At 35.4% G+C, this 19,813-nt stretch overlaps 1 protein-coding gene and 1 pseudogene across 2 annotated transcripts; both read left to right on the top strand.

Annotated features, from left to right (window-relative positions):
* The first annotated feature begins 4,192 nt into the window (after positions 1-4,192).
* Positions 4,193-5,437, top strand: LOC129894894 (probable LRR receptor-like serine/threonine-protein kinase At3g47570; annotated as a pseudogene).
* Positions 5,438-7,779: 2,342 nt separating this feature from the next.
* On the top strand, positions 7,780-11,605 carry LOC129896410 (probable LRR receptor-like serine/threonine-protein kinase At3g47570). Of its 2 annotated transcripts, XM_055972298.1 has the most exons (4): positions 7,780-8,709; positions 8,788-9,003; positions 9,086-11,077; positions 11,180-11,605. In XM_055972298.1, the coding sequence occupies exons 1-4, from the start codon at positions 7,941-7,943 to the stop codon at positions 11,518-11,520; spliced, it is 3,318 nt and encodes a 1,105-aa protein (XP_055828273.1). In that variant the 5' UTR covers positions 7,780-7,940; the 3' UTR covers positions 11,521-11,605. The 2 variants fall into 2 exon arrangements, with proteins under 2 accessions (XP_055828273.1, XP_055828272.1); XM_055972297.1 differs by having other exon boundaries at positions 7,780-9,003.
* The last annotated feature ends 8,208 nt before the right edge of the window (positions 11,606-19,813 follow it).

Genomic DNA, 19,813 nt, shown 5'->3' on the forward strand with positions numbered 1-19,813 from the left:
TTGGTCAAGTCTTTGGGAGCCACGTAACTTGGAAAATTTCTCTAATACGATTAGCTTTAATACTTGGAAAATTCTCATATGAGAAATTAAGGCAAGTTACCGAATCAAGATTTCAACTTTATGAGTTTTAAATTTTAAAAAGATGATATTAAGTGATAATGATTGAATTCTAAAATTAATATTTATTAAATTCTTAAAAATAAATATATTGTTTGAACAAAAGCTACTGAGTTTAGCCAAATTCGTACCCGAGCTTCTAACTTCATCTCTGAGCCAAAAAAAAGAAGAAGAGGAGATATCATCACTATTTATATATAGTTTTTAACATTCTTTTGTGTTTAGCTTTTGGGTTGTACATCCACTAACACTACTCCTTCATAGTTGATATATACATATATATGTGTAGTTCACATTATAGTGCGTTTGTTATGGAAATTAAAACTATTTTTGAGAAAATGATTTTCTTAATAAATTGTTTTCTTTTATTACCCTAAATTATTATAATGATATTATTGGTACGAGCTGATTATTTATTTTCATAAAGTTTAAATTTTAAATTTATTTAAACTATAATTCAATTGCAAGTATATGTCAATGCAAGTCTGGCAGGATGCCAGAACATCCAATTTACCAATTCTCTTTTGAAAATTTGTTCATATATTGACCATCCTTTTTGTCCTTCTATTTTTTACTTTTTAATTTAAGGAGAATTATTTTGTAACTAAATCATAATTTCTAATGTAATATAATTTGATAAAAGTTTGAATTCATTAATATGTGGACAACGTGCGCACCCAAAAACTAGTATATTTAATGGGAGGTAACAACAATTATTGTTTTATCGTTTCATTTCCTATTGACTAATTGACTGATAATCTAAGCTGTGAATTAAGTATTAACTATTATTGCTTTATTAATTAATATTGGTAACAATTGCCGGAGTTTAGTTACTACCTCAGTCTCAAAATAAGTGTTATTTTAGCAAAAATGACATTTATTAAGAATTCATATATATAATGTGTAGTTTATTAAATTACCCCTATTTAATAATTTTTTTTGGAAAAATTGAACACTATTAAGAAGATGGAGTATTAAGAGTGTAATTGAAAAAGCATATTATTTTTTGTCTTAAAATGTTAGTCAAATTTTATATCATTTGACTCTCTAAAAGAAAATTGTGACAACTAAAAAGGAATGGAGAGAGTATTTTTTGTCTTAAATTTCTAAAATGTTATTGTGAGATATAATGAAGAAGAATACAATCATTTATCATGTAGGATACTATTTATTATTTATATTCCTATTCCTATTCCAATTCCAATTCCAATTCCTATTCTAAGTAGGATTGTATATACATATTCCTATTCTATCTGATACTTATTTTGGGATGGAAGGAATAGCGGTAAGTTTAAGCACTCAGAAACTAAAGCAAGACTTTGGTTGAATTGCCAAATTTTTTTTTATATGTATATATATTTGGTTGATTTGGTGATATTGGTATTGATAATGACATGGGATCTTATAACTATTTAAAGTCTCAAAACCACAGGTTACTTGCCATAGAATTTTCCTACTAATATTTGTACTAATGAAGAAAGCCTTCACATTTTCTCTCTTAACATTACTCTTGTTGCTTCACTATGTTATGGCTCAAACCAATACTACCACTGATCAATTATCTCTTCTTTCTTTAAATCTCAAATCACTTCGGACCCCTTCCACTTCTTGGATGAAAGTTGGTCTCCCGCTATTTATTTCTGTTTGTCGTTGTGTAGCAGTCACTTGTGGTTCTCATCACCAGTGAGTGAAGTCCTTGAATCTTTCCAGCATGGCTCTTACAGGCAGGATTCCCCGTAATTTTGGAAGTCTGACATTTCTTGTTTCACTTGACTTGGGAAATAACAATTTCCATGGAAATTTGCCTCAAGAAATGGAAGGCTTGCGTCGGCTTAAGTTTCTTGATTGAAGTTTCAATAACTTCATAGGGGAGCTTCCTTCTTGGTTTGGGTTTTTACACAAACTTCAAGTTATAAATCTTGAAAATAATAGTTTCACTGGTTCCATCCCTTATTCATTTTCTAATATTTCCACACTCGAAACTTTGAATGTGAGATTCAATTCCATAGAGGGTGAAATCCCAGAAGTGATTGGAAGTTTTATAAACCTTAGAGAATTAAACTTGAGGTGTAACAAGCTCATAGGCTCTATTCCTCTGTCACTCTCTAATGCTTCAAAGTTGGAGGTTTTAGATATATCGTTTAATTCAATTGAAGGAAACATTCCAGAAGGGCTTGGCAATCTTCACAACATGAACTTGTTGTCCATACAACATAATCAACTAACTGGCTCTATACCATTCACAATTTTCAATATCTCTAGAATGGAAGTCATTGCATTTACAGGAAATAGCTTATCAGGAAATCTTCCCAATGGTTTATGCAACCGTCTCCCAATACTCAAAGGGCTTTATCTATCCACAAACAAACTTCGCGGTCATATGCCTAAAAGCTTGTCAAATTGTTCACAACTTCAAATGTTGTCTTTATCATCTAATGATTTTGATGGACCAATACATAGTGAAATTGGAAGATTGAGTAATTTGCAGATGTTGGCTCTTGGATCTAACTATTTCACTGGTATGTTTTATCTTTGTGCGTGTACTTCATATTCATGAATATATAAAATTTTGAGAATTACACAAGTAATTTAGGTTTTTGATCTTAAAAACTACATCCTCAAAACATATTATGCCTGTATATTTATTGTAACATGTTTACCTGAATGCCTTGCACAAGTTAAATTAAAGCACATCATCTCAAAATCCAATATGTTTCCCTGCCACAAATTAAAGAAAAATGAACAAAAAGAATAAAGGTCCATAAGTGCAAAACAACTATACAGTTACAATTTATAGTTGTAACCAAAGATATTGCAATGAGTAAAACCCAAAATGAAGAAAAATATGTTTTGCTGGAGAAATACTGTATTTGTTAGTAGCTTCCATAGTGATATTCTACATAACTATGGTAATAGAGAGAACAACGTAACCATGACAATTTGACACTAAAATTGCAATAATGGTGGAAAAAGTAACCGTGCCCAAAAGTGTTTAAGATGTTTCTGAATTGTTTCAATGTATCTGATATAAATATGCATTCATTACAACTCTTCGAATTCTCACATTCAACTTCTAAATTTTTACACATTAACTGTAGGGATAATTCCACAAGAACTGGGAATTTTGTTAATTTGGTGGAGTTTGGCATGGAGGATAACCATGTTACCGGCTCTGTCCCGATCTCCCTATTCAATATCTCCTCCCTGCAGTATTTTGCATCGTCGGATAACAATCCCTTCCACGGGAGATTGGCAACTTAACCAAGATGCAGATTCTATATTTTAACCAATTGCAGAAATTTATCATATCCTTATCTATATGTGGACCCTCTAAACGGCATGCTTCCAATATCAACAGGGAATCTTTCCACGTCTCTTACAAGGATTTTCGCCTACAGTTGCAAAATCAAAGGGCGAATTCGTAGTATAGTTGGGAACTTAAGCAGCTTATTATTTCTTGATTTTTCTGGAAACAACTTGGTTGGATCGATTCCCACATCAATTGGCAACTTGAGAAACCTTCAGCGTTTCAAGTTGAGTGACAACAAACAGGATTTATTGGAAATAATCTTTGTAAATTGCAGCATTTGGGTGATATTTACTTGGGTCAAACTCAACTTTCAGGATCTCTTCCTAATTGTATAGGGAACGTCACTTCCCTTAGAGGGATACATATGGGTTCCAACAAATTGAGTTCCAATATACCAACTAGCTTAGGGAATCTTAAAGATTTAGTGGTTCTTGACTTATCATCAAACGAAATGGTTGGTTATTTACCTCCAGAAATTGGAAATTTGAAGGTTGCAACGCTGATAGATCTGTCGATGAATCAATTCACAAATGAAATTCCTAGAGAAATTGGAGTATTGCAAAATTTGGTGCACCTTTCTTTGAGACACAACAAGTTGCAAGGATCTATACCTGACTCAATGAGCAACATGGTAGGTTTGGAATTCCTAGACATTTCTCATAATAATATATCAGGAATCATTCCTATGTCATTGAAGAAACTTCAAAACCTGAAGTATTTCAATGTTTCTGTCAATAAGTTGTTTGGTGAAATTCCCTCGGGGGGGTCCTTTCCAAAACTTCTCTAGTCAGTTTTTCATCTACAATGAAGCATTATGTGGTTCTTCAAGATCCAGTGTCCCGCCATGCCCCCACTTCATCGAAGCACAGATCAAATAGGAAGAAATTGCTAGTTCTATTTCTTATGATGGGAGTTGCACTTGTATTTGCTCCTATTATCCTTATGTTTGTATGGATAAGGTATAGAAGAGGTAAAAGAGCTCCTCAACAAGCTGATTCATTGTCTATCGTAACAAGAGAAAGAATTTCATACTATGAACTGCTCCAAGCAACTGATTCGCTTAGCGAGAGTAATCTGATTGGTTCTGGAAGTTTTGGCTCTGTTTACAAAGGCGATATCAGAAGTGGGACTGCCATTGCCGTTAAAGTATTCAGTCTGCAACTGGAAGTGGCATTCAAAAGTTTTGATACAAAATGTGAAAGTTTTGCGTAGCCTTCGCCATAGGAATCTCGTGAAAGTCATCACGAGTTGTTCCAATCTTGATTTTAAGGCTTTAGTGCTCGAGTATATGCCTAATGGAAGTCTTGAGAAGTATTTGTATTCGCACAACTACTTCTTGGACATCAGGAAGAGACTACGCATTATGATAGATGTGGCATGTGAGTTGGAATATCTTCACCATGGTTGCTCCTCGCCCGTGATTCATTGTGATCTAAAGCCTAGTAACGTCTTGCTGGATGAGGATATGGTTGCCCATCTAAGCGACTTTGGGATTTCGAAACTTCTTGGTGAAGATGAGAGTGATTTGTACACAAAAACCTTGGCAACATTGGGTTATATTCCACCAGGTACGTCTCTTTGTTTTGCTAATTGAACATTGATTTTTGCTCTTCATTTTTTTTCACCAAGAAATTGTGTTACTTCTTCAAATTAATTGTTTGATTGTAAAGTATGGACAAGATCGATTGGTGTCAATAAATTGTGATGTCTATAGTTACGGGATCATGTTGCTGGAAATGTTTACTAGGAGGAAGCCTAATGAGTTTGAGGGAGATATTAGCTTGAAGCAATGGGTGAGTTATTCACTTCCTAATGGATGTCGTAGATGCCAACTTGGTACCACCAAAGGATAACCACTTAAAGAAGCAGTTAGATTGTGTGGCATCAATCATGAAAGTTGCGCTAGATTGTTGTGCTGAATCTCCAGCAAGAAGGACAAACATTAAAGATGTTGTAGGGACGCTACAAAAGATCAAGATTCAACTTCTTGCATGCCGAGTATGGTCGTAGAAACTTTTGTTTCAAAATAACTTGTATGTTGCAAATGTTTGCTACAACTCTTGTTGTTGTAATATGATCCTATTTAAAGTCTCAAAACTAGCGGTTACTAGCCATAACATTTTCCTACTAATTTTTGGACTGATGGAGAAAGCCTTCACATCCAAATTTCTCTATGGTGATTCTCTTAGCTTATTTGAGTTAAATCCTTACAAATTAGAAGATCTATCCACAAAAATACTAGTAATAATATTAAATTCAAATTTAGAGTTCTCCAGAGCTCTCAATGAAGAAAGTGTAAATATAAATTAAATAACTAAAACCAGATTAATCATGTTGAAGTAGAATGTTTTTTTGGTTAAATTAACAATATAAATACAAATAGGCAAGTAACATATAAAAGAGAGATCGAATGTCCTTTCCGATGCAGTTCACCATGCGGAGCTGACATTTAGCTAAGCTAGGTAGTTTGTTGTTATAATATCTATCCTTGTAGAAAAATAAAAAGAATATACTAACACACTATAAGAGAGTCAAAGAATATTTCCATTGAAACTATATCAAGAATAGAAGGACAGGAAATATTTGTATCCCTATATAATAAGTTAGGTACTCTCCTTCCGGCCCACCTCATCAATATTTGGACCGAAGAATAGAGGGTAGTTTGATGATCAGCAAATAAATCTAAGATTAGTAATTTTTTTTTTTTATGTTATCTCAAAGTAGAGTAAGCACTAATGCTGGGGAATCCAACATTAAGCACACACTAATTAGAGTAACACCTGAGACTTAGCAGAAAAACTAACAATTTAAACCCAAATTCACTGAGGCAAAACATCGAACATTTTGTGGGCAACATATCATGTAGTATTTTGTGGGCAACATATCATGAGTGAATGCTTGCAACTGACTACAAAAACAAACAAGGGAAAATCATCAATTTTCGTTTGTCAAATGAAGTCCAATATGCTCAAACTCATGAATCGCATGACATTGTGTGGCATCAATCATGAAAGTGACACTGGATTGTTGTGTTGAATCCCCCCAAGAAGGACAAACATTTAATTTTTGCCCATCCTGCTCATTTAATAAAAATTTATGGCGCAAAGTACCTTAACTATGACATAATTTTACTGGGCAAAACTTATTTCGCCGCATAGAACTAAGTAGAGAATGTTTGCCCTCGGGAATAATAAGTTCAGTAGTAGAGAACTTTGTTTTGGGACATAACTTTTGTTACTGAACTTATGTCCTATGACATTACTTCTGTCCTTGAACTTATGTTCCATGACATTAAACTTATGTCCTATGACATTACTTCTGTCCTTGAACTTATGTTCCATGACATTAAACTTATGTCCTGTGAGAATGGAAACATTTAATAAGATATGGGGCATCTAATAGTTATCGATTTCACGGAAAATTTAATTACGCATTTTGGAGTAGCTTGTTTTATATTAGAGAGTGAAGGCTGTTGTTGAATGCAAAAAGCTGAATCCCTAAAATAGTATGATTCAAATATTTGGCTAAATGATCATACAAAAGATCCGAGATGGCATATTTCAAGATCAAATGATCTACCTTTTTGTTCACTTGTGAGAGTAACCTCATTAATATTCGTATCCATATTAAGCACTATCCTTCCTGCTCACCTCATTATATTTATAGGGAATAATCCAAGGGTAGCGTGATGATCGACAAATAAATCTAAGATGCTTATATTTTTTATGTTGTTTCAAAGTAGAGTAAGTACCCACCTATTTAGTCAAGAAAGGCACACCTACCTATTTAATCAACAAAGGCAAATAACAAACTTTTCTTTCCAAACCTCTGTTAACTGACTTACACATGCTCTTATACGGGGAAATCTTAGCAGCTCAGTTAACACTATGGAATTTCTGCGATCCTTCCTAATAATTAATTACTTCATTTTGCTCCTAAAATCTTCTTCTTAGCTTGATGAGAACAGGTAATATGGAGCAACAGTGTAAAAACCAACCAATAGGAAACGTTTAACCATTTAGAAGTATCTACTTACGAGAAATTGTACACTATATCTTGAGCATCTTTACATTTGATTACTAAAATTATTGGACGACTTCTTTCCAAGTCAAGCACTAGTAATATTTTTTTCTTGGTCTGCCACTTGAACTTTTTTCCAACACTAGTTTTACATTAATGACATAGGTATATTCGAGATTAAAAGTTTATGGGTTTAATCTTTAAAGGTTTTAATATTGAATCTATTGTATTTGTAAAACTATGAATTCAAACTTACTATTTGTTTCAATTTTTAATAAATTTACGCTCCACATTAAATTATTGGATTCAGATGAACTCGGTATCTCTATGATGCATCAGCCCCTAACAATGGAAATCATTTTTTTCTTGTCATGATGGAGAATTTTAGTAAAATGCACACAATTGACATTGGCAGAAATTGTGGTTATTATTACTGAAAAATTCAAATCAGGGGGACAGATGCATACTGTCACATTCTCAAATTGGGGCAATTATGGAGAAAGCATTCACCAATTTTCTATTAACAGTACTCTTGTTGCTTCACTATGTTATGGCTAGTTCAGCCATGACTCGTACCAACATTTCCACGGATCAATTAGCTCTTCTTTCTTTGAAATCCCAAATTAGTTCCGACCCCTTTCACTTCTTGAATGAAAGTTGGTCTCCCGCTACTTCAATTTGTCATTGGGTAGGAGTCACTTGTGGTTCTCGTCACCAGCGAGTGAAGTCCTTGAATCTTTCCAACATGGATCTTACAGGAAGGATCCCCCGTGATTTTGGAAACCTCACATTTCTTGGTTCTCTTGACTTGGGAAGCAACAATTTCCAGGGAAATTTGCCTCAAGAAATGGCACGCTTGCGTCGGCTTAAGTTTATTGATTTAAGTTTCAACAACTTTAGAGGGGAGATTCCTTCTTGGTTTGGCTTTTTACACCAACTTCAATTTCTAATTCTTAGAAATAATAGCTTCACCGGTTCACTCCCCTCATCATGTTTTAATATTTCAAAGCTTGAAATTTTGGATTTGACATTCAATTCGTTAGAAGGTCAAATTCCAAAGGAGATTGCAAGTGTTGAAAACCTGAGATATTTAAGCTTGTACGGAAACAATATCATAGGGTCTATTCCTCCGGCAATATCAAATGCCTCAATGTTGGAGGATTTAGATTTATCTCACAATTTATTTCAAGGGAACATTCCAGAAGGGATCGGCAATCTTCACAACCTGAATTGGTTGTCCATACAATTTAATCAGCTTACGGGTTCTATACCATTCCCAATTTTCAATATTTCTAGAATAGAAGTCCATGCATTGAGTTTTTTTTACACATTAAATGCAGGTATAATTCCACAAGAAATCGGAAATCTTGTTAATTTGGTAGAGTTTGACATGGGAGCAAACCTGATTACTGGCTCTATCCCGATCTCCATATTCAATATCTCCTCTTTGCAATTTATTTCACTATGGAGGAACAATCTCAAGGGATCCTTACCACGGGAGATTGGAAACTTAACCAAGATACAAGTTTTATATCTTCACAACAATAGGTTTACTGGTACGTATTCAAAGTGATAGCAAAAAGTACAATGTATAATGTATTAAACTCACTAGTATTAATTTTTTCTTTGTGTTTACAGGTGAAATACCAAAAGAGATACGAAATCTCGTTGAGTTGGAGACAGTTGGTTTTGGGTTTAATAGTTTTAGTGGTTCACTTCCAATGGAGATTTTCAACATATCAGGGATGAGAACAATTGATCTTTCAGCCAACAATCTATCAGGAACTCTACCACCAAACATAGGTTTTATCGTACCCAACATTGAAGAGCTTTATCTGAGTAGCTTAACCAATCTTGTTGGGACTATTCCTCATTCAATCGCCAATTGTTCAAAGCTTACTCTTCTAGAGGTTTCATACAACAAACTCACTGGCTTGATTCCAAATTCTCTTGGATATTTGACGAATCTACAGTTCCTAAACTTGGGGGGGAACAATTTAACCTGCGACTCCTCGTTAAGCTTCATGGCTGACTTAACCAATTGCAGAAATTTAACATATCTTGATCTAGAAGTGAACCCTCTAAATGGCATGCTTCCAGTATCAACAGGGAATCTTTCCACGTCTCTTATGAGGTTTTACGCCAACAGTTGCAAAATCAAAGGGAGAATTCCGAATGAAGTTGGGAACTTAAGCAGCCTTTTAGACCTCGATCTTTCTGGAAACAACTTGGTTGGATCGATTCCCACATCAATTGGCAACATGATAAACCTTCAGCGCTTCAACTTGAGTAACAACAAACTTACAGGATTTATTGGAGATAATCTTTGTAAATTGCAGCATTTGGGTGATATTTACTTGGGTCAAAATCATCTTTCAGGATCTCTTCCTAATTGTTTAGGGAACGTCACTTCCCTTAGAGGGATACATATGGGTTCCAACAAATTGAGTTCCAATATACCAACTAGCTTAGGGAATCTTAAAGATTTAGTGGTTCTTGACTTATCATCAAACGAAATGGTTGGTTATTTACCTCCAGAAATTGGAAATTTGAAGGTTGCAACGCTGATAGATCTGTCGATGAATCAATTCACAACTGAAATTCCTAGAGAAATTGGAGTATTGCAAAATTTGGTGCACCTTTCTTTGAGACACAACAAGTTGCAAGGATCTATACCTGACTCAATGAGCAACATGGCAGGTTTGGAATTCCTAGACCTTTCTCATAATAATATATCAGGAACCATTCCTATGTCTTTGGAGAAACTTCAAAACCTGAAGTATTTCAATGTTTCTGTCAACAAGTTGTACGGTGAAATACCCTCGGGGGGTCCTTTCAAGAACCTCTCGAGTCAGTCTTTCATCGACAATGAAGCATTGTGTGGTTCTTCAAGGTTTAGTGTGCCGCCATGCCCCACTTCATCAGAGCACAGATCAAATAGAAAAAAAATGCTTGTTCTATTTCTTATGCTGGGAATTGCACTTGTATTTGTTCCTATGACCCTTGTGTCTGTATGGATAAGGTATAGAAGAGGTAAAAGTGTTCCTCAACGAGCTGATTCATTGTCTGTCGTAACAAGAGAAAGAATTTCATACTATGAACTTCTCCAAGCAACTGATGCGCTTAGCGAGAGTAATCTGATCGGTTCTGGAAGTTTTGGTTCTGTTTACAAAGGCATTCTCGGAAGTGGGACTGCCATTGCAGTTAAAGTGTTCAATCTGCAACTGGAAGCGGCATTCAAGAGTTTCGATACAGAATGTGAAGTTTTGCGGAGCCTTCGCCATAGGAATCTCGTGAAAGTCATCACGAGTTGTTCCAACCTTGATTTTAAGGCTTTAGTGCTCGAGTATATGCCTAATGGAAGTCTTGAAAAATATTTGTATTCTCACAACTACTTCCTAGACATCAGGCAGAGACTAAGCATTATGATAGATGTGGCATGTGCGTTGGAATATCTTCACCATGGTTGCTCCTCGCCCGTGATTCATTGTGATCTAAAGCCTAGTAATGTCTTGCTAGATGAGGATATGGTTGCCCATCTAAGCGACTTTGGTATTTCAAAACTGCTTGGTGAAGATGAGCATTATTTATACACTAAAACCTTAGCAACATTGGGTTATATTGCACCGGGTACGTCTCTTTATTTTTGCTAATTTGAACATTCATTTTCCTCTTCTTCTTTTTTTTTCCAATCAAGTGTATTACATCTTTAAATTAATTGTTTGACTGTAGAGTATGGACTGGATGGACTGGTGTCAGTAAAATGTGATGTCTATAGTTACGGGATCATGTTGCTAGAAACGTTTACTAGGAGAAAGCCTAATGAATTTGAAGGAGACCTTAGCTTGAAGCAATGGGTGAGTTATTCACTTTTTGATGAGGCAGTAATGGACGTTGTAGATGCCAACTTGGTAACACCAATGGATAATCAGTTACAGAAGGAGCTAGACGTTGTGACATCAATCATGAAAGTTGCATTAGATTGTTGTGCTGAATCTCCGGCTGGAAGGACAAACATGAAAAATGTTGTAGGGATGCTACAAAAAATCAAGATGCAACTTCTTGGATATTGAGCATGGTACTAAAAACTTTATTCAATAACTTGTTTGTCGCAAATGTTTGCTAAATTTTTGTTATCATGTAATGATTGCATTATTTGTTTTTGTACGTGTGTTGTAAAAGCTACTGTTTTTACTTTTGAAATCCTAATTACAATAAATGCTAATATTTCCTCTTTAAATTGATGTTGCAAATTGGTGGATGACAATTAATATTACTTTCTGTTTCATTTTTTTTGGGTGTCTTGTAAGCATCATTGTCTACATCTCAGATTTGCTTTATTCATTTATTTTTTTTAGTATCATGGTGGCACATTCTAATTGTACAATTTGTCACAAATCCTATGGACTAACCAAGAGTTATTTGTTTGTATTTTAAATAACACAAGCTTTATAGAAATTTAATAGTTATTTTGGAGTAACTTTTTTCATATCAGAGAGGGTTGTTGAGGTGTCGTTTGAGTCCTGTAGAATGAATGTGAAAAACAGAATCCTCGATTCACCTAATTAAAATTACCTTCTAGTACATTCATTTTGATCCTTGTGTTGAAACTATATCAAGATTAGAATGAAAAGGAATATTTGTATCCGTATATAATAAGTTAGGCATAATCCTTCCCCTCCCACCTCATAAATATCTATTGGGAAGAATCCAAGCAGCAAATAACAAATTTTTCTTTCCAAACCTCTGTTAACGTAAATCAAAAATGTAAGTGCGACACAACAAGAGAATCCTCCATTTTAAACCAACAATCCGAATCATGCATTATATGGACATTAAATATATTTTTTCTCGTGCACACACTTTAGATCGAGTTAACAGATATTGAACACCTTAGACTTAGCAGAAAACACAAAACTATTGCAGAAATTCATTGAGGCAAAACGTCCAACATTTTGTGGGCAACAGAACTTCCCTAGAAAACAGTTTATTGTAACGGCAACTGACTACAAAAACAACCAAGTAAAATTCGACAAATAACCACTTATCAGCTCCTGCAATTAATAAATAACTGTTTCGATTCAAAATACAGAAGAAAACAAAGGAAATGAGGACGAAAAATAAAGTGATCCAGAGGGAGTATTAACAAAACAGAGCCCTCTTTTTGTAGCTCAAAACTCATGGACTTGTTACATATTGGCATTCTCATTTTCAATACTATGAGAGACACACCACTAGAAGATGAGGTGTGTTAGAGTATGAGGAGAATACAATGTGAAATGTTACTAGTAGAACTTATTTTCTTACTTTCATGAGATCATTTTTCTCGTTTTTTTAAGAAGCTTATTTTCTTTAAAAAAATATTTTATAAAATATTTTACCAGATAAATATGAAAAAATTGAAAAAACATTTTCTGGAATACTTTTATGCCATTTGAAAATCTGCAGAGAAAAATGTAATCACGAAACAACAAGAAAATCCTCCATTTTAAACCAACGAACATAATCAGTGTTTATATGTTAGTATAACCAGTCTATAAGCTTAGTCAAACACTTCCCAAATATCTCATTTTGTACTTTTTATCTCTTAAATGAGAAGATATAATGGTCAAGAACACACTACACATCTAATGTGTCTTTTTTTGAGAGAGTTTCATACATAAATTATTAGATATTATATTTTTTTATCAAAATTATATTTATCGAAACACACATCGATTATTATATGAGTGCATGGATGGGAAATAAGTAATTTAATTGACCTTGCTCTAGCTGAAAACAATTTGATTGGATCGTTCCAATTACATCCTTGATGACACAATATTCAAGAAGAAAGTCGAATATACTTTAAATGAGAGTGAGAAAATTAAAGCAACAGTAAAAATTGCAAGAAAAGTAAAAAAAAAGTAGGCAGGAAAAGTAGAAAGCAAGAAAAAGTAAAAGAAAAAGTACGCAACAATTTTTGAAACAGTTGACAGAAATTAACGCGTAATCGTTGCCTCTTTTTTGACAGAAAATTAACAAGTAAAATTTTACTCGTTTTCATCCCCTATAAATAGAGGGTCTCGTGCCCTCATTTAATTTATTCAAAAAAAGAGAGAGTAAAACTACAAAAAGAGTTATACACCAAGATAAATATTGTAGTCTTGAGTATCCTCTTTAGTAGTTGTTCCTTTTATAATAGAATAGTGTTTATTGTTGTTTTCTCCTTATATTTGAGAGCAATATACTCCCATATTATCATACTAAAATCCATTTATCCCGTGATTTTTCCCTCTCTATCTGTTAGAGGGTTTCCACGTAAAGTTTTCGTATCCAATTTATTTTTATTATTTATTATCATATCATACTTTAGTTGTGGTTTTAGTTGTAGTGCTTCCTGTTGGGTGTTTACCCTGACTTTTCTAGTATAATTAGGTTTTCCTTTTTCTGAAAGAAAAACACAATGTCTCCATATTTGGCTAGTCCTTTTTCTTATAGGAAAAGATTTATGACTCTATAAATAGAGGTTTATTCCTTCTAACTTGGTAGTATTCACAACGTAGTCCTAGGGGCTTTGAGAGTTTTGTGTAGGGGGAGAAACGGTAAGACACAAGTGTTGTGTTAGCACTTGTGTGAACCTTTTTTTATTCCGAGTGAATTGTGTGAGGTTATTTCTCTCGATATTTGTACCCTCATATTTATAGTGGATTGCTCATCTCCTCTTGTGGATGTAGGTCAGTTGACCGAACCACGTTAAATGTTTGTGTCTCTTATGGTATATTTCTCGTTTGTCTTCTTACTCATGGTCATTCAAGGTTTGCTTTGCTAGCTTTCGCATGACACCTAATTATTTCGGTCCTAACACTTCCTCCCCCCAACAGTGATATCAGAGCCCTCTGTTATTCTATTTGTTTTATGCGAAGGTACTATCTGTGAATAGTAAATTTTTGTGAATAGTAAAATTTGGTGAAAAGTACTATTCATATGAATAGTAAATTTTGATGACGGTAAATTTTATCATGATTGTTCACAAAAATATTCAGAAATGATCTAGAAGGGTGTTAAGCAAATAACAATATCGAGTACAACAAAGTTTGACGTTGAGATATTCAATGAGACTAATTTCTCATTGTGAAAAATGAAAATAAGAGTGATATTGAGAAATGACAATTGCTTAGCTGCACTTGAAGGCAGACCCACAAACTTTACCGATGACAGCAAATGGAATGACATAGACAGCAATGCAGTTGCTGATCTACACTTGGCACTAGTTGATCAAGTGTTGTCTAGTGTGGCTGAAAAAAGAATGGCGAAGGAAATATGAGATACTCTTACGGGATTGTACGAGGTCAAGTCTTTGTATAATAAAATCTTCTTAAAAAGAAGATTGTATACTCTATGGCAGAGTCCATGTCAGTTAATGAACACATCAATACTTTGAATACTCTGTTTTCGCAACTTAAAACAATGGGTTGCAAAATAGAGGGGACTGAACGTTCAGAGCTTCAACCTGATGAACAATACAGACAGACTAGTTTTTGATGAAATTACAGCCGCCGTCTTAGAAGAAGAAAATTGGCGCAAAAATAAGGAAGACAAACAAGCAAGTTCGCAGCAAGCTGAAGTTTTGATGATGATGAGAGGAAGACCAACAGAATATGGCCCCAATGGGAGTCACAATCATGGTAAATCTCAATCAAGAAGTAAGAAGAATATCAAGTGTTACAACTGTGGCAAAAAAGGGCACTTCAAGAAAGATTATCGATTCAAGAAGAAGAGTGAACATCTTGAGTCATCAAATGCTCAAGAAAATGTTGCAAGTACCTCGGATGATGACGATATTTTATGTAGTGAAGCAATATCAAATAATGAAGGCAGAAAACATTTCACTGATTTCTGGATCATGGACACAAGAGCAACATGGCACATGACTTCCCGAAAAGAATGGTTCCATCAGTATAATCCTATCTCATAAAGGTCTGTGTTCATGGGAGACGATCATGCTTTGGATGTTATTGGTATTGGGTCCATCAAAATAAAGATGTATGATGGTATGATACGCACCATCCAGGAGGTATGACATGTAAAAGACTTGAGGAAGAATCTATTGTCTTTGGGATAATTAAATAATAATGGATGTTCATATAAGACTCGTGGTGGAGTCATGAAAATATCAAAAGGAGCACTTGTAGTGATGAAAGTAGAAAAACTTGTTGCAAATCTATATGTGCTTAAAGGTGAAACACACCAAGAAGGAGAAATATCAACCGTGTCAGCAAGTTCATTTGAAGAATCAACGATGATATGGCATCGTAAACTTAGCCATATGTCGGAATAAAGTTTTAAAGATTCTTGCTGAGCAAAAGCTTCTTCTAGGGATCAAAAATGTTTCACTACCCTTTTGTGAGCATTGTGTTACCAGTAAGCAAAATAGACTGAAGTTTTGTAGTTTCTCTGCTAAAAGCAAGGAAATATTAGATCTGGTCCACTCTGATGTCTATCAAGAATCGGTGGAGTAGCTAGGAGGAGAAAAATATTTCGTGTCATTTATCGATAATTAATCTAGGAGAAGTTGGGTGTATCAAATTGTCACGCCCCGGAAGGGTACCTTAGACGTAACCGGCACCCGAAGGCCAACTCTGACCTCCGAGCGAACCACTTGGTACAATCACTCATTCATTCAAGCACATTCTATTAGCAGAAAACTCAATTTAAGAAAATACTTCTCAAATCATAAGGGCCGAAGGCCAAACATTTACAATCAAGATGATAATCAAAATAGGAATCCTCAAGATGACCGCTCGACCTCCTCACATCTCAGTCTATGAAGCCTCTATTCAAGTCTAAAAGGTGCCAATGACAAGCCCATGGCTACCGACGATCCAAATAACAAAAAAAAGGACAATCAAAAACTGTACAGGAAGGCCCAATATCCTCCGGGAACTAGGAGGACTCACCGACTGGCTGGAAGTGTAAGTGGATCTTCAACAGAGCGCCGGTTGATGATCTCTAGTACCTATCTCTGCATCATGAAATGATGCAGGCCAAATGGCGTCAGTACATGGAATGTACGAGTATGTAAAATGGCCGAATACAACGAACATCAAGAAATAATCAATCAACTCGGGATCTCAATCTCAAAAGGGTGACAACTCAATCAAATGTCCTAAGTCTAAACAAGGATATGATTTAGACGGGACCAATCATACATAATCAACTCAATCCGACTCAGAGTACTATCAACACCTATTTGGGAGTTTCTCTTAACCGACAACCATCACTTATGAGCCAGTGAAAGTACAACAAACCGACGTTGTTGCCGCGTCCGCTCATACCTTGCCAGGGCATGAACAAGTCATCAAATCATGAATCCAATCCAACCAAGTCCTATAATGTCAGGACAAATCTCTCGGGGAAGCATCCGACTTTAACGGTTCCATCCCCCCTACGTTTGGCGATGCAGTTATTGGGTTCGAGTATGGACTATACTCTTGCCCCATTCGGTGCTCGATACTTCTCCCAAGACTCAATGCTCATAAAACTCCATCCAATCAATTCAATCAAATCACATCGACAAGTTTCATTACAACCTTGTCAACTCATCAACTCTATCACAATCAAGTCTCAATCTCAATGCTCAATCTCAATCATATCTTCAAGGAAGTGTTAAAATGCACATATACACATCATCTAGATATAAAATCAATCATTACCTCCATCCATTTGAGAAAAATCTTTATGACTCATCACATCTTCAAGACTTCAAATCAACATTCTTATAATAGGCAACATGCTTAAGAAGATAGTATACTCTATCAAATCTACATAATTAATAAGACCAACAAAATTATTTATCAACTCATTCCTTCATCATCTCATACTCATATAAGGGCTCATTTTAGGAACCTCTTAGCTCAACAACATTAACACATCAATAATTAAATGAAATGGGAGCAATACTCATTCAAACATGTACCATGCCAAGAAACTCCATTTTCATGGATATCTAACCTCAAAACAAGAATAGGGCACATGGGTGGACTCAACCCATGTTTTGGTTAGCCTTACATACCTTAGAGAAGACTTGAAGAAAACTTTGAGGTTGAGTCTTTAATGGAGGACTCTAATCTTGAAGCTTCTTGGACTCCTTTGTTGGAAATGGAGAAGAAGAGTAGAGAGAAGAGAGAGGAGCTCTTAGGGCTTTTTAGAGAGAGAGTGAGTGTAATGACCTTGAGGGTGATTTTCGTAAATTTGTACAAAACACGCGTGAACAGTAACACGCGTGAACAGTAACTTTTTGGGCAGAAAATGCCCCTTTCTTCTCATTTCAATATTTTTCAACATTTGTTTGAGTTCTTGAACTCCTTGAGGTGATTTGAGAAGAGATTTTTGAGGCAAAGTGTTGGGTAAGTGATTTTTTACCTAAAACCTTCCTTTTTCATTAAGTTTTTGACGATTTTAACTCTTAAATTTTAGTTTCAAACCCCAAAAATCCTTGTTTCTTCCCTAATCCGAATTTAAGGAAAATTGTGATTTCCAACTCGTTTTGAGCTCTATTTTTATGGGTTTTTCAACCATGAGTTCCTTATTACCAATAGAATGGGATTGTTCAATAAATTTACAGATTTGACCCTTTTCGAAAATAGTTAATTTTTGGACCATTTTACCCCCGGTTCCGAAACCTATCAATATGGGTGTCATTGGACTCCTTGTGACATGTATGTTTCATTGTTGATAGTGGGTTGTCATTCTGAGCGCTGAATTCGAGAGTTGCTTGTCCGGTGGAGGTATTCGAGTGCGGTTTCGGCAATTGAGGTAGGTTTGGCTATCTTTCTTTGAGATTGAGGTGGGGTAATTAGTCATTCATATGTTATAGACTTTGGGATGGGTTGTAGTATGAGTTGAGAATGTTATATATATTGTGATGTTCGTGTGGAGGCTTATTTATTAATGTGTTGCCGTGACGGGGTTTATTTGTATTACATAGCCCGTGTGGGGGCCTTATTTGTTATCTTATTTGCTTTGAGAGCATGTGAATTATGATTTGCCTAAGAGAGAGGCTTGAGTATATTATTTGACTTGTGATGCCGCTTGAGAGATTGAGTTGGGGGTTTTGAGCATACTTGAGTATTGAAATATTGTTGAGAAAGGGGTGAATATTTAAATGAACGTGTGTTCTTCCCGTTACTATTTATTGAGGGTGAGTATCATGTGTAGGTTAAGTTTTGAGAACTTTGAACCTTATACCACATGTGAGTTGATTATTATTTCCATGCATATGTGTTTTGATGCATTCATCCTCATTCATCATATCATGAAACATGGGAAGTTGAGAAATATGGAAATTCTTTTTGAGAAAGAAAATGAAACACCTTTAAACCTTTGTATCTTGAGTCCCTGACCGAGGCAGTTTTCTGGCAGGGTAGTGGATGCATTGTGATCCCAACCTTTGTATCTTGAGTCCCTGACCGAGGCAGTTTTCCGGCAGGGTAGTGGATGCATTGTTATCCCAACCTTTGTATCTTGAATCCCTGACCGAGGCAGTTTTCCGGCAGGGTAGTGGATGCATTGTGATCCCAACCTTTGTATCTTGAGTCCCTAACCGAGGCAGTTTTTCGGCAAGGTAGTGGATGCATTGTGATCCCTTGACCACGAGGAGGTGGCAAGGATAATGAGATATTGTGATTGAGGTATATGGTCTACGAGACCCCCATGGGTCCTGCTTGGTAGCACAGCTCGGCAGGTGTATACGACAGGCTGTGCGACAGTCTTGATTCCACCATACCACCACATCATTGCATCATCATATTGCATTGCATTGACATTTGTGCTGCTTGAATTATTTGATTAATTGTGATTATGAGTTGTTATTATGGGTTTACTTTACTCGTGCCACTATATATATAAACTGGCAGCACCGATGCCGAAGTGGGACTTTTCTGTATGCAGGTGGAAGCGTTCCTTAGTTTATTTCATAGGTTTGATTAATTCCTTATACTCAGTCAGCTAAAACCTACTAAGTACATGTGAATTGTACTCACCCCTACTTCTGTGTCCCTTTTTGATGCAGATACTAGTCGGGGTACCCCACATGGTAGTTAATATTCTAGCGGATTGTGTATTCTCAGATTAGTGGTGAGGTCCCAGAATTCGGATCGTCACTAGTCTATCTTTATTTTCAGTCTTTTGTATCATTCAGAGACTTATGTTGTATCTTCAGATTCGAACCTTGTATTAGATGATCTTTATACTTATGACACCAGGTTTTGGGATAATTTCTTCATTGTTTTTTTTTCTTTTTATTTAAATCGTGGCATCACTTTCCCCTTTGGGAGTCTTGTATGAATTTTATTTTTAGGGTTACACATCAGATTGGGTTTTGAG

This window comes from Solanum dulcamara, chromosome 7 (genome assembly GCF_947179165.1).
Source record: "Solanum dulcamara chromosome 7, daSolDulc1.2, whole genome shotgun sequence".
Classification (NCBI taxonomy): domain Eukaryota; kingdom Viridiplantae; phylum Streptophyta; class Magnoliopsida; order Solanales; family Solanaceae; genus Solanum; species Solanum dulcamara.